This window comes from Otolemur garnettii, unplaced genomic scaffold (genome assembly GCF_000181295.1).
Source record: "Otolemur garnettii isolate 467f Iridium unplaced genomic scaffold, OtoGar3 scaffold00060, whole genome shotgun sequence".
NCBI lineage: Eukaryota > Metazoa > Chordata > Mammalia > Primates > Galagidae > Otolemur > Otolemur garnettii.
Genome location: NW_003852455.1, coordinates 9,450,458 through 9,465,979, shown reverse-complemented (window position 1 = coordinate 9,465,979; position 15,522 = coordinate 9,450,458). Strand labels below are relative to the sequence as shown.

At 43.0% G+C, this 15,522-nt stretch overlaps 1 protein-coding gene across 2 annotated transcripts in view; it reads right to left on the bottom strand.

The window, feature by feature from the left end:
* MASP1 (mannan binding lectin serine peptidase 1) overlaps positions 1-15,522 on the bottom strand; it is a 48,290-nt gene that overhangs the window by 19,524 nt on the left and 13,244 nt on the right. For both annotated transcript variants that reach the window (XM_012806919.2, XM_012806922.1), the window contains exons 2-4: positions 6,041-6,218; positions 4,092-4,223; positions 1,379-1,575 (exon numbers count right to left, since the gene is read on the bottom strand). In XM_012806919.2, coding sequence (XP_012662373.1) covers positions 1,379-1,575; positions 4,092-4,223; positions 6,041-6,218 — 507 coding nt within the window. The remainder of the gene's footprint in view (positions 1-1,378; positions 1,576-4,091; positions 4,224-6,040; positions 6,219-15,522) is intronic.

Below are 15,522 nucleotides of genomic sequence, written 5' to 3'. Positions count from 1 at the left end.
GCTGACCCACGTTCCTCTCTCCCCCAAGTCCTCAGTGCTGTTAGCTGACCCACGTTCCTCTCTCCCCCAAGTCCTCAGTGCTGTTAGCTGATCCATGTTCTGCTTTCCTCCAAGTCCTCGGTCCCTTCTATACCTTTAACCACTTTTCTTTCCATCTCTGGGAACCAGGACTCCTTAACCATCATTTGGTGACTTTTGCAATCCTGGATGACATCTTCATCTGGTTTCTTATTGTGGAAAAAGGGAAGAAATGCTGCCCCAAGTGGTTACATGCTTTGGTGAAAGTGAAGTTCCCACATGGAGCCCCTGGGACACTATGTGGTGCAGGCAGAATTCTAACACATTCCCCACAACCCCTGGTGTGACTTCATGATTATGTCGCATTCTATGGCAAAAAAGATTTGCAATATTAACATTATTCATTAGCTGACCTAGAGACAGGAAACCATCTGGGTGGGCTTAACCTATCACATCGGCCCTTTAAAGCAGAGATTTCTCCTGTTGGCAGCAGCAACAGTGGAGGATGTCAGGATGATTTGCAGTGTGAGGGGAATTTGATGCAAGGGACCATCTCAGTTCTGTTGGGAGGAGGCATGAGGGAGGGAGCTGTGTGTAGCTTTGGGGTGGGTGCCATCCAGTAGATAAATAGGTGCGTGGTTTATACACTCGAGCGCCCCTCTTTATTTCCAGCTCAGTATGTGTCCTGAGATCAGACCCTAACATGTAGCTCCACTTTGATGTTTTGGCTGATCACTCTTGAAGAACTGCTGATTTCACTTCCTTCTTATCTCAAAAGTACATCCCACAGAATCTCAGCTGCGTCTCAACTTCAGGTTGCCTTTGCCTCTCACATATCCTAGTGAAAGGACCCCACGTTGACTAGTTATTGACCTATGGCATTCTCCACACTCTTTTTGCCTTTCACATAGCCTCTTCCCCCAAGCAGGAGCAGCAGCGTGATTTGTGGGGTCTAGTGCAAAACAAAAGTAGGGGGCCTCTAGTTTAAAACGTATTGGGAATTTCAAGATGGTGATGTCAGGACATTAAACCAAGTGTGGAGACCCTCTGAGCCCAGGGCTTTGTGTGACTGCGGTAGGATTTGCACTCATGAAGCTGGGCCTGCCCTGGAGGGACCTTCCATAAATGTGACTCTTTTCCTCAAATCACCCTGGTGGCCAGGGAGCTAGTTCAGGGTCAGAGAAGATTCTTAGACTGGATCTGATTAATATGGTAAATGTTATTTTAAATAATGACTTTGGCGGAAGTTAGCTGCTTGGCCCCCTATCCTGGGATAAGATGAAGAACCTAGAATGTCAATTTTCTTGATTCAGCCTAGATTTTCCAGTGTTCCCAAGACAAGTGCCCACTGCAGACTTACCTTGATGTAGTCATAAGGGCAGGGCACCTCAGGATGGTCCTCAATGTCGAAAATGTCCTCAAACTGCAGGCTGACCATGAAACCCTCCTCCAGCTCGATGCTGTAGAAGCATTCAGAGCTCTTGGGGTAAGGGTTTGGGAAATCGGGGCTGGTGATCACTCCGGTCCTCTGGGTAAAGAGGTTGTCGCTGCACTCCACTGTTGGAAACATAGCAGAGAAATGGCACACTGCACCCATGGCCACCGCGCCCCCTTGCTTATTTGTTACTGTATAATTTCCCCAGCAATCCCGTGTGGCAGGCAGGGAAGGAATCATCATCCTCATTTTGTGGATAGGGAGACAGATGCTCAAGAGAAGTCACTTATCCAAGGATATATGCCAAGTAATCTGCAGGGTCAAGACCCAATTCTCCGCCCAGGGCTGTTTACCCTGTGTGACAATTCTTCTCATCACAATGGCTGATGTTGGCTGGGGCAGGGGGTCTGATATGGGAGGGTCAGAGCAATGTCTGGGCTTCTTGGTCCTGCTCTCCCCTCCTCCCAGAACCTCACCCACCTGTCTGCACACAGCCATCTCCATCCCGCATCTCCTCCAGGCCCTCACACACACCCTCCCTTTCTAGTCCCTGCCTGGCTTTGGTTTTCTTCGAGGTGCTGTCTGCTCCATTTACATTTAGCGGAAAGCTGCTCCTTGCACATTTTAAGTTCAGGCTAAAGGTTTCTTTGTCCATAGTGAACTGTAACCTAAATGGATACGGTAAGCAGTCACCAAATTTCAGCCACTCACAGGTGGCCAACTGTTCGAACTGGACCAAATGAGGCAAACACCAGCGATCACCAGTGAGGCTATGGCTGTTTCTGTGCCTCACTTTTTGTCTTTTGTAGGCCACTTTCTTTTTTCTGTCCATAAATATTATCTGGCCATGTGGCAGCCCCAGGAGTTACTCTGAATCTATTTTGGTTTGGGGGGCTGCCCACTTTGCAAATTGTTCTTTGCGTGGTTAGACAGTCAAACTTAACTTGGCTGAAGCTTTTCTTCTAACAATGCCCCGCCATTACATCATATATTCATTTGTTGATTTTCTTGACCCCCCAGACTGTGGGATCCCTGAGCTCAGGGATTCTGCTTTGTTCCTGCTGTGTTACTGCAACCGTGAGTCCAGGGTCTTGGGATCCTGGGCATGACTCTAGTTGCTGGGACTTTTATTTGTCACTGAACTTTTATCCATGGCCACCTTCCCTAGACCTGAGATGTCAATTTTTTTAAGCCCTTGTTCATTCTGCTCATTTGCGAATGAGAAAACTGTGGCTCTGAACAGGAGGCTGGGCGAACAGGGTTTCACAGCCGTGAGCTGCGGAATGAGGCTAAACTGACATTCCCCAAGTCATCATCTGTTTTCACTTTCTACCCCAAGTGTCCTCATGGGGTGATCTCACCCCCAAGAGGGCTAAGCTTGGTTCTTGGTGGGGGAGATCTCACTTTTCTATGCATAATACACAGAGAGTACATAAACAAATATACAGTATATCCGTGGTATTGTGCGTCATGGAGGAAGAGAGTTATTATAAAAATAATGTTTGAAAAGGCTCCTGGAGTAGGGTGGAAATGAAAAGAATGATTGGGAAACCTTGCTCTTCTACCCTGGCATTCTTTAGCCCCCACTGTACTCAGCTCATAGTAAATATTCATGGGAAACTGAACTAAATAAAAGCAGTAGAAAACACTTTCCTCCTTAAGAAAACTTCCAGAGGTGCCTGATCTTTGTTTTTATGTTGCTTTATACTGACGGGTTATGTAGAGTTTTATTCAGAAGCAAATAGCAGTTTTTGGAGGAGGATAAAAAGCAACTCTTGTCTCCAGCTTTACCCCCTCCAGCTTCAGAGTGGGATCTCAGCACAGAGCCTTTCCCTGGCACCTACTGGCAGGGCCCCAAACGTTCAAGTCCTGTGACACCTCTGAATGTTTGCAGAGACGTTGTCTCCTCCTGGGATGCCCACCTTCTTACTCTTTCACCTCTGTCAAGGGTCGCCATCTCTGGGAAGCGTGTGCCCACCTCTCCAGGCCTGCTGGGTGTGACCGGGCCATGTCCCTGCATCCTTGGCATGACCGCAGGCAGTGCTGCCTTTATTACACTCCAGCACGTGCTCATGTGGCTGTGCTGCTCCTGAAAAGTGGGTGGATCCTTTCCTGTCTCCATCCCTCCCCCAGCCTGAGACCAAAGCATGGCAGTTTCCCTGACGAGAGACAGAAGGAACGGGAAGTTTCCACGTGCAACTGTCTTTTCCTCTCGCCCCCTTTTCTTTCCTTTGGGCTGAGGCCTCTCCACATAGAGCAACTTAGGAGCCATGGAAGGGAAGAGAAGAAAAAGGAACAGCTGGGGCAGGTATTGTTTAAGGCCCAGAGAGGAAGGACTCCAAACCCAGGTTTCCCCCGATCCTGCAGTAGGAAAGAAGACGGGACTTCCAGAGCAGACAGGCTGCCCAGGAGTGAAGAGGCCTGACAGCCTCGAGCGTCCGTTGTGTGGCCTTGGGGAACCTGAGCCACAGCTTCCAAACGGGGTGGGCATTTCAGTGTTTTTACCCACATGGGGTCTGAGGAACATCTCTGACCTCACGCTCCATCGCTCCTGCTGTGTCTGTCCTTCCCCCACCTCCTTCTAGGCTTACTGGAGATGGGGCAGGTAACGGCAAGGGACGGAAGCAGCCTAGCCTACCTCGGCAGGTCCTGTTGTCTGTGTGGAGGATGTAGCCAAAGCGGCAGGAGCAGTAGTAGCCGCCGATGTAGTTGTGGCAGTGGTGGTCGCAGGACAGCTCCTCGTCCTCCCTCTCCTTGCACTCGTCCACATCTGCAGGGCAGGGAGAGCCTCTCCGTCAATACGCACACCACACACACACTGCGGGAGGGTCATGCGTTCTCTTTTTTATTCCTTACATAAAATCTTGAGGCATCTATAGGGTATCCCAAAAGTCACCCATAAAGTGGGCACCATACATAGGGAAAATGGAAAATTGTAACTAAATGTGCCTTTATTTACAATACATTCATCACAAATTTTTACAAAGAGGTGGCCAATATATTGAAAGTACTTTGTGAATATTTTGTAATGAATATTTTGCAAATAAAGTTACATTTAGCCCTAATTTCCCATTTCCCCCATGTATGGCAACGTTATAGGCAACTTTGGGGACACCCTGTATTATCTTCATTTTATAAAAGAGGAAATTGGAACTCAGGGAAGTTGGACAACTTACCCGAGATCACAGAGAGCCAGGTTCAGACCCAGGCAACCTGACTGCTGGGGGGACCACTACCCCCCAACAGTTGTGATAATCATTGTGTGTTAGGCAACAAACTTAGGAAGCCTTCCACATTTGTTACTATACATTCTGTTACTGTTCACATTCAGAGACAGAGGCATTACAGAACTTACTCAAAGTCACACAGTGAGAGGCAGACCCAGGATTCAAATTTGGTGGGCTGGCTACAGAGTTTGTGCTCCTGACTCCTACTCCATATCGCCTCTTTCTTTCCAAGCCCCTAATGTGGGTCAAATCTTGTCTAGGCATTTCTCCAGAAGGGATACGTGAATGGCTAACAAACACATAACAGAATGCTCACCATCACTAGTCATCAGGGGACTGCAATTAAGCCATAATTAGGTATCACTACATACCTACCAGAATGGTTAAAAATCAAAAAATTGACAACATCTGATGTTGGTGAGGGTTTGGAGCAACCAGAACTCTCATACATGGGTGAAAAGGTATAAAATGGTGCAATTGCTTTGGAACAGATCTGGCCATTTCTTATAAAAGCAAACGTGCAACTATCCTGTGAGGCAGCAGTTTTACTCCTATATATTTATCCAGTGAAAATGAAAACATATGTTCACAAAAAGACTTGCACGAGAAGGTTCATAGAAATTTTAATAATAAGAGCAAAAGAAATAATGGGTGAAGCCTTAGGTGGCCATCAACAGGAGGAGGGATAAACAAATTGTAGTAAATTCATAAAAATGCAAAATTACTCTGCCAGGAGGAGCATACTAATCTATGCATCTCAAAACATTATGTTGAGTCAAAGCATCCTCACTCTCCACATATATTCTCTGTGAATTCATTTCTATGAAGTTTTAGAAGAGGCAAAAATTAGTCTATGGCAGAGAAAAATCAGAACAAGTTATTTCTTCTAAGGGAAGTGAGATCAGGAATTACTGGGCAAGAGCATGAAGGAAATTTCTCTGGGCTGAGGGTAAAGTTCACTGTTCTATGAGATGTTTGGGTTACACACAAATATAGATTTTTTCAAAAGTCAACAAATGTAGACCTCAGATTTATGTATTTCATTATATGTAAATTTTACATTTAAAAACTGTGACCATGTATTGAATTCTAACAAAATAATAAGCACGCTAAAGTATTTGGAAAGGAATGTACTAATGTCTGTGATTTACTTTGAGACGCATCAGAAATATGAATTGCTGAGTGGACAGAGGATAAATACACGGACAGATATGCGAGGAGAAAACGCAGTGAGACATAAATGGTAGACTCTGCATGGAGCATATATATACATGCTCACTGTAAAGGAGAGGGCCCAAGGCACGTCACCTTCAGAGCGAGGGGGAGATCTGGGGACAAGCCACCCGGACCTCCAACTTACCCACAGCCACATAGTGGGCATCAAAGCCTGTGAATCGCTCCTCATTGGAGAAATCTGACCGGAAGGTGACAGACATGAAGGAGCCAGGGGAGAGGACGACCTCCTGGCCGGGGGTCTGCTCTGTGTCTGTGGTCTCCTTGCCACAGAAGGTTGCCAGCACCTGGTCTTCAGTTTCTACCTTTGAGGCCAAAGAGAAAGGGAACAAGATGAGCATCTCTCCATTTTAACTTCTCTCCTGATCTTTAGGAAGAAGGAGAAAGGGACACGGCCTGGAGTAGACTAGACAGCTGGGAAACCCAATGAAAGGGAAACAGGGTCCTGGAATTTGAGGAAGGACTCATTACAGGTTAAGGTAATGCGGCCATCTGATCAGTTTCATTCATTTTAGTTCCATTAGAAGTAGCTTGACAATTATCCTTCCTATTGATAATCAAGTGGCTAATTTACTAAAAATAATTCAGTGTTAAAAAATTTTTAATTTAGATAACCTTGCATTTAGATTCTGCATGTAGCAGGAACTTACCACATTTCCAAGGCAAAGAAACTTTCCACACAATGTAAGTCACTCGCCGAGCATCAGTGTGTGCCTGCCACTGAACAGAGCATGAGATGGGGGTGATGAGAGGTGAGTAAGACACAGTGCTGTGTGCAGGACAGCAGTGTTGAGATGGAAGAAAACAGACACAGACAGAGCTACGTACAGTGCGACAAGTGCTTTAATAGTAGCACAAATACCATGTGTGCACTCAGGAGGTGAAAGATGCCCATTAGAATGCAAACTACAAGCGAGGAGGACTTCTCTTTTCAGATGTGTCCTCAGTGCATAGAATAGGACATGGCACATAGTAATTATCCCACAAATATTTGTTTACAAGAATTAAAAGTGCAAGACCCACTCTGAGAACAATGAGAAGCCAGGGAGTCTGTGGGGGTTGTAGGAGGAGATGTACTTGGAAGGATATGTGGAAAGTAGATTATGGTTGACCTTTAATGTCATGAACGCTGGGAGCAAGTAGAAGACATTGAACACTTTTAAAGAGGGAAATCACGTAATCAGAACTATATTTAATAGGTAGTCTTACTAAGACTACAGAAATGCAGAAACTATTGATTAGAATCATCCAGAAAATGTGCCTGTTTATGTATCTCAGGGAATGTGTGCATGTTTGTTAAGACTTAGATGCAAAAAATTGTCTATTTGCTAAGAAATTTCCCTCCTTTGGAAGAGCCAGAGGCCCTATGCAAACTCAGACTCCAGGAGAAATCCTCAACTGGCTGCCTACAGTGGACTTTATGAGAGTCTGCTCTGAGAAACTCAATCTGCCAGCTGGTTGGTGTATTTATTTGACTGTGAATACTTGTCCTGCCCACTACTCTATTGTCTTACCCCTAATCCAATCCTTTTAAGCCTTGTAATTGTGTTTGAAACTTCTGGACTGATGTTTCAGCCAAGATGCATGAGAAAATCTCTTACCAAGAATCATTTCTGCCGCCTTTCAAAGTCATTAAAAAAAATAAATTCTCAAAGACGGCCTATCTCTAGTAGCTTCTAATGAATTCATTGTTTTGTTCATTAGCTTAGTATGTCAGAAGTATCATGACATTTGACACTTCTGTTTTGAAACTAATGGTTTATTTATTTAAAATAAGTGGGAGTTTTAAAGAAAAACAATTTGCCCTGGCAAAAAACACAAGGACAATTAATCACTAACTTTGGGAACTGAAGTGTAAACAGAACGATGAGATCATAGCTCTGCTATTTATTCCTCTTCTCTGCAGATACGAGCTGGACTCGCACCAGCCTTATTAATGTAGAATGTGCCTATCTGCACACAGCTGAAATGTCACTTGCTTGAACATCCTGGCTGCTGTGTTATTTGGGTTGCTTTAGTTTCCCAGATAGTTGAAGGTTTACCTAACTATAATTAAATAAAATTTTATTGATTCACCCTTGTTTTTTTAAAGTGCCTTATACAAGTCCCTACTTTCTTAAGTGAAATATGCTAACCCTTTCTTGGCAATCCAGAGACATTGCTATGAATATCAACCATTATGATTTTACATCAAAGTGATAATCTTGGGAATATTAAATTTTATAATAGTGTTGCCCTACATTGAACACTACCAGACGGTGAGGCCTTGACATTCTTATGTCTTCTTAATGCAGTGATTTATTTCCTGATTTTTTGTCCAGTCTATTAACTGTACTCTCCTGTCTGCCTATTTTTAATATATTATGAATTAGAAACCAGTTAAAGTGCTCTTGCGGGAACTTAATAAAAAGAAGACTAAATAGATTTAGAGTGAGAGCCTAGCAAAGAAACTAAGAGTGCCGGCATATACTGTACTGCACCATCTTGGTGACCTCCTTTTTGGAGTAACTTGTCTGAACCTGATAGTTGGAGGCCCCATGTCCTATTCCTGACTCTGCCATAAACTGCTATATGGCCACCCCGTTCTGGCTGTCAATTCTCCACCAGGAAACAGGGGCTTAAGCTAGCCAAACTGTTGATTTCCTTCCAAACCTGATACAGCAGTCATTATAGACTAACATAGTTCCAACAAGTCATACATAATAAACCAACTAGAAGATGGTGACCAAACGTTTCAACAGAGGTTACTGCCTGCTGATGAAGTTGCACTTGTTTATGGTTTATAACTATATCATACCAGATCAGTTACCAGTGAACAGTCAAGTCTTGAGTGTCAACATTTTTAAGCCACATAGCCTCCTTTCTGTAAGTTGGCATTTCCAAGGCCTCTTGGGTTCTACTGTGACTAGAGCATGGACACCTTTAACCAAACCAAAGATCAGTTAGACTAGTGAGATACTACCCAGGGTCTGTAATAAAGAACCTCCTACCCTGTAACTTTTGGGCTTGAGCACCTTTTCATAATGGCAGACAAATGGTCATCACATGTAAAGTCACATTATTCCAGAGAATAGGTAAGAGACTCATGAGAAAATCCGAGCCATGTACACTTTTAGAAGCAGAGAAGAGAAGGCCAGTAGCCTGGGGCCCTGGGAATTCAGCCTACAGCCCAGAATAGGGTCCGGAAATATCAGAGTGTGGAGGGATCTTTCAAACCCCTTTCAGTTTCCCTCCTTCTAGAGGAAACCCACTTCCAGAGAGGGGAAATGACTTGTTCAAGGGTAAAGCGATAACATGAGCTTTTTCTGATATTAGTTTTGCTTTTGGAACTGTCCTAAGACTGGGGGAAAAAACTCACCAACTGAGAACATGACAAAAGACACAGACACTTGGCCAAACAATTTTCCTGGCTCAAGGGCCTCTTGAAACATTATCTTGCGTGCATGGACTGTCTCCTAGAGAGGATGTGGCTGTGACAGCTCCAGCTGTAACCTAAACAGAGGGGTCACTGGCCCTGGTTACTATCTGCATGCCCTGCTGTGGAGTATAAAGTTCTACAAAGATCATATACTTCTGAGTATAGGATTGAGCCCTAGTTTGTATTTGGACTGTCCCATCTCTGAGGTTATCATAACAACACAATGGAGGAACCTCAGCAAATGAAGACAAGAAATAAATGATAATAGACACCTATGTGGTTGAGGATCATAGACTCTTCATTTGTTTTAATTTTTATTTATTTATTTACTTATTTTATTTTTTTTTTACTAAATCATAACTATGTACATGCCCTTATACAATATTGTTATACAAGTCACTAAGATGACGCTCAGTGTCCTCAATTTGTTTTCTTTCGACTCAATTCAACACATACTTATGTACTAAATGCTGTCTAGACTATATTGTGGAAGATGACAAAATTTACTTATTGTTGTAGAGTTTAATAAGTAAGCCCCTGCCTCTGGGAAGGTGACGTTTAGTGGGAGAATAAGAGAAGTCCTCGAATGTGCACGAGTCAAGGTATTGTCAGGGCTTAGAGACTGCAAGGGAAGATGTGAGCCCCAGTGGTTTAAAGAAGGGAAAAAATTGCATCCAGCTGAGGACAGTCAGAAAACATTTAGGAAGAAGAAAGGTGAGGATTGAAAGGCAAGTAGGATTTAGGCAGATGGAAATAGTGAGTGGGTTGAGTGGTGGTGGGGAGAGCATCCAGGCAGAGGAAACAGTGAAGGCCTGCGGTACTCAGGGTCTTCACCATGCTCCATGGCTCCCATTGCAAATCACCTGGTATTAGAAAGAAACTCTGTTAAGGATAGGCAGCTGGGAAGGCAGATTTAAGGAGAAGCTGGAGTCTTCATTTTCCATGAGTTTTCTATCTAAGCAGAAACAGAACAAAACTCCCAGGAAAAACTAAGGCAGAACAAAATTTCAGCTACAGCTGCTCTCCACACAACCATAGGGTCATTACATCAGCTTAACAAATGCATTGGCAGTTACTAATCAGCTCCTCAGAGCAATGCATGGAGAAAGCAGCCCAGGAGTGATTGTTCCTGTTTGAGAGATGAGGAGATTGAAGCCTAGATAATTTAAATGGACTAGGCAAGGTGAATGGAGAATCCAGGGAGTAGTAATAGGTTCTGTGGCTACAGCTTCACAATCGCAGCATCCTGATTCTCTTCACTGATGCTCTTTTAAGACATTAGGGGAACAAAGGCTGATTTGCAGTACAGATGGCTCCTGGCTTTGCTTGTCAATGTTCCGAAACTATATTCTGTGGCCCTTCTGAAATCTACTGTGGGCCCTCAACCATTTCAGACTTAATCTGGGCAGATATTCAGGAAGTGTGCAGTTATCGATTTAGTCTGGGCACTACATCCCCTAGAATTTCTTATAGTTCTAGGTCAGAGTTGACCAAAAGAGGAATTTGCGCAAGTTTGAATGGCAATAGTTATTAGTCTCAAAGGTTGTTCTGTAATCATATAGCGAGATGAACAGAGGCAGACACGTTGAATGAGTTCCAACTTATCCGTACATCCCTCTACCCTGCATGCCACTGTTCTTTCCAACTACTGGCTCTGATGACCCAAAGGGACCCATGTCTACCTCTGGGTACTTGCAGATGAACCTGTAAGAGGTGGTAGCTGCTTAGAGCCAAAGCTTCCCATGTGCCTCTTTCTATGAGCCTTGCCTTCTTGGTCCCACTTTGAGACCTTAGATGGACTTGACTTATCAAATCCCCTTTGATGACAACATTTCCACCTATTCCAGGGCTTTAAGAGAACCAGTTGGTGAACTATTCTGGGGTCTTCTAACTCCCCATTTATAGATTTCACTTGCTCAGCTCTTCCTCTAACTACTTGAGCTCTAATGTCCAGAATATTCATTATCTCATAAGATCCATAGAGACTCTGCTTTCCTGATTGAACTCTGATTCATACAGGTACTGGTACTGGAAGTAGAATGCTATAGTAACAAAAGTTAGAACCAGTGGCTGTGGTTTGGGGATTGGCAAGCAAGTGGGTGCTGAGGATGCAAGAAAGAGGCTGCTATAAGAGTCTTGTAAAAGGGCAGCTGAGTTATGTTTTGCTGAATCAATTGGCAAAATTTGTCTGTGGCAATTTAGAAGGTAGAAAAATGTACACGATCAACTTGGGAGTCTGGCTACAAAGATCTGTAGACGGAATGTTGATGTGTCAACGTGTACTTCTAGCTGCATATGGTGAAGTACTTAAGGAAGTCTCCAGTGTGCAAGCAAATCCCAAGGAAACATAGACGGCCCAGAACTAGCTGGATTGGAAAATTGTCTCTCCACTACAAAATATTTTAAACATTTTTATAAGCAAGTGTGTGGCCATGATAACCCTTTGTTAAGATCTAGAAGATTTAAGGCAGTGCCTAGTACTCTCCATCAGCTAGATCAGAAGGCATCTGAGACTCTTAAGGCCATTGCTTTATGCCCTCTGAAGTAGAGGGGCCTATTTGAAATAAAACGTGGGTGTGTTTTTCATCTTGTGGAGTGCTGTCTAGAAGATCCAGAAAAGATGTTAATGTCTAAGTCACTTCTAGTTGGTCTAGAAATGAAAAGAGGCATCTCTGGGCTTTAGGTCTCCAATGTGCAGAGAGTAGGCTGAGTAGACTACTCAGCTGCAAACCTTGGCCATCTCTTAGAGAAAGGAAAGACTGTTGCAGAAGGCGAAGTTAAAAAGCCAGAGGAAGAATCAAGGCCAGAGTCAAGAGCTACAGAGAACAATGGACTAGGAACCATTCTCATCGTTCCTATAAGCACAACTGGGCTCCTATCAGGAATATTCCTGGGATCTGGAGTAGGCAACATGTGTCTGGCTATGTTTTAGAACTACTATGAAGTAGGAATTGTTATATGCTGCCATTTTCCCCATTTTTTCAATAAGAGTTCTGTTGTGATTATTTTGTTCTAGTCTCACCAAGAAAGGAGATATTTGGTATATGAAGGAAAATAACTTCAGTTCACTGGAGCTGTGGTGTCTTTGGTGCTCATCTACCTCTACGCATGGATCACGAGGTCCTGGACTTTAAGCCTGACCTGCAAATGGGATGAAACTTTGTGGGGAAGGAGCAAAAGTATGTTTTGCTTATGAGAAGACATGAATTATTTTGTCCAGAGGGTGGATTATGGTATATGGTTTACAAAAAAAAAAAAAAAAAAAGACGACAATAATCCCTCCTATGCCCACACACAGATCTTTTGGCTATGTGACTTTGGTACACAAGGATTTGTCTGGTGAATTGCTTTGACAAAAAGTGTATGATGCATTAGAAATGGTATGCCCCCCTCTGAACTTGGATCTCAAGGAGTCTTGTAGCTCCTTGACAAAGATTCTTTGCTTGGCCAAACTTCACTCAGGCTTCTGAAACTTCTCCTAGGCTCATCCGTGAACTTCTCTATAAAATCCAGTTTTAACCAAGAACACTGCTCCATCAGTTTGGTAACAACTCCCAACTAAAACATTATCACCCTGGATAGCTGATTGAGTTCCCATCCTCTGCCATCCCCCAGGTGAAATCTGGTCACCCTGGCCGGCCTTCAGCAAGAATCCTGTTAGATCGGTGTAGCTGGCATCCCCCTTACCTGTGATGTTTCCTCTTGGTTATTCTCTATCCACTGAAAGCCAGCAGAAAGAACATCCTGCTGGGTCTAGTTCTAACTCTTGAACAGAACCATGAGCAGACTAAATGGATGTTGTTTTAGCTACTAAGTTTTGTTGTAGTTTATTTTAACTTAAGTTAACTTTTATGGAGGCAAGAGTGATTTTGGACAATGAATAAGCTGACATTTTGTAAACTGAAATTTGGAGAATCACATCTCATGGGTTCTTGATTCCTAAAAATTACCTCGTCTAACCTGTGATCTTTTTATTATACCTTTACCAAAAAACCATACCATTTTTTCACTACTAGCTGCAGGGGTGAGAACCTCAGTATCTTTCAAAATAGAGCATTCTACATTAAGATTGACTTAGAAATTTATCTCATATCTGGAAATAAAACCTAGAGGAAATATTGTAAATGTGAAAAATATTATGAATAAAGATATTTTTGTTTTGTTTTGAGACAGAGTGTCACTTTCTTGTCCTACACTAGAGTGCCATCCATCTAGCTCTCAGCAACCTCAAACTCCTGGGCTTGAAGGATTCTCCTGCCTCAGCCTCCCTAGTAGCTGGGACTGCAGGGGCCTGCTGCAATACCCAGCTAGTTTTTCTATTTTTTTAGTAGAGATAAACTCTTACTCTCACTCAGGCTGTTCTCAAAACTCCTCAACTCAAATGATCCTCTAGTCTCATCTTCCCAGAGTGCTATGATTGCAGGTGTGAGCCACAACAACCAGCCTGAATAAAGATATTTATAACAGTCATATTATAACAGAACATTAGAAGCAATGCATATATCCAATTCTATAGGAATAGTTCAATTAGCATTAACTTTAGTAAATATTAGGCAGCCATTAATCATTACATCAATGGGGAATTAACAATGATCTGGCAATATACTTCGTAGTTGATATTAAGTGAAAAACAAAAACAATTGTATATATGGTATGATTACATGTATGTTGAAAGTCTGTGTTAAAAATAAAGAGTGGAGTTAGAGGAAACTGTTACCAATAGCTAGTGGAACTACAGGTCTTTGTCCTCCGTTTTAACGTTTAGAAGAAACTTGGGCTCAAAGCTGCTTCTGTAGCTTTTACTTAGTGGTTGACATCAGTCAGTTTAGGTCCCCAAAGGAAGGACACAGGAGGGGCAACTCGACCAACCTGGAAGTTCAGAGTCCCTCGTCTTTTATAACCTCCCAATTCTTCCCTTCCTCACAGGACATAGGATGAGGATGTCTGAGTACTCTGTCACCTCCTTGAATCCCAACAGAGTTGAAACAAAGATGAACATGATTGCTTACAAAAAGGTGACAGATAACTTTCTGGTAAAACAATCAAGAAAGTCAGAACAGGCCAAGCTCAGTGGCTCACTCCTGTAATTCCAACCGGGGCAGCATATTAAGACCCCCATCTCTACAAATTTAACCAGGCATAGTGTTGGGCACTCAGGAGGCCGAGTCAGGATGATCGTTTGAGCCCAGGAATTTGAGGTTGCTGTGAGCTATGATGATGCCACTGCACTCCAGTTTGGGTGACAGAGCAAGACCCTGTCTCTAAAAAAAATTTTTTTAGTATATATATATATTATTTGGAGATATATATATACACACATATATATTCAAAATTTTGAATATATATACACAAATAAAATATTTTTACCTAATTAATTATCTGTGATTCTTGTAACTGATCAGCAGAGATGAATTATAAGAAGCAGAATGCATCATTTTTTGGCTCTTGTTTGTAGCTGTCAGCCTGAGTCAGGGATGATATTTTAAGGTGATTATTTTATCATAAATTAACCCATACCAACTGTTTACAATTTGGTTGAATGTTTTTCTTGTTAACTAAAGTTTAAAAATAAAACCTGGAAGTTCTTGGCTTGGAAAAAGCTCACAATAACTAAAATTTTCATGTGACAATGTGTGGCAGGGAGGATCTGGTGTGGGGATAGTGTCTGTGAGTGTGATGTTCAAGAGGGTGTGAAGAGGTGAGTGTGAGTGGATGGGTAGGAGGAGACAGAGGACTTTCTTATTCTGCAGTTAATTAGGCTTTGGGGAAAGGGAAAGGTGGGGAGGGAGAGAGACATGGAAAGAAGGAGACGGAGAGGATAGATAGATAGATATTGGATGTTTAAGAAAGGCTGCTGCAGTAAGAACATCTCTGCCCTTTTTAATTTTCTCAAGAGTGAGTCAAATGGGGAGTTGCTTTCAATTTTTTAAGTGTTCTGCTTCCCAGGATGCAGCCCCTTACTGAGACTGGATGGTGTGGAACCTTGTTTTTACATGGGTTGCTTGTGATCTTCATTAATTATTAGATGTTGAAAAAATTATTTCAACCCTCAGTGTTGTAGGGTGAATTGTGTTCTCCCTCCCCAAAATATATTCAAGTCCACTCCTCAGCCCAGCCTCCTCTGGCAGGTGGCTTTATAGGTCTGATTTGCTCTCTGCACTTACAAAGCCTCCTAACCACGCTGGTGCCGC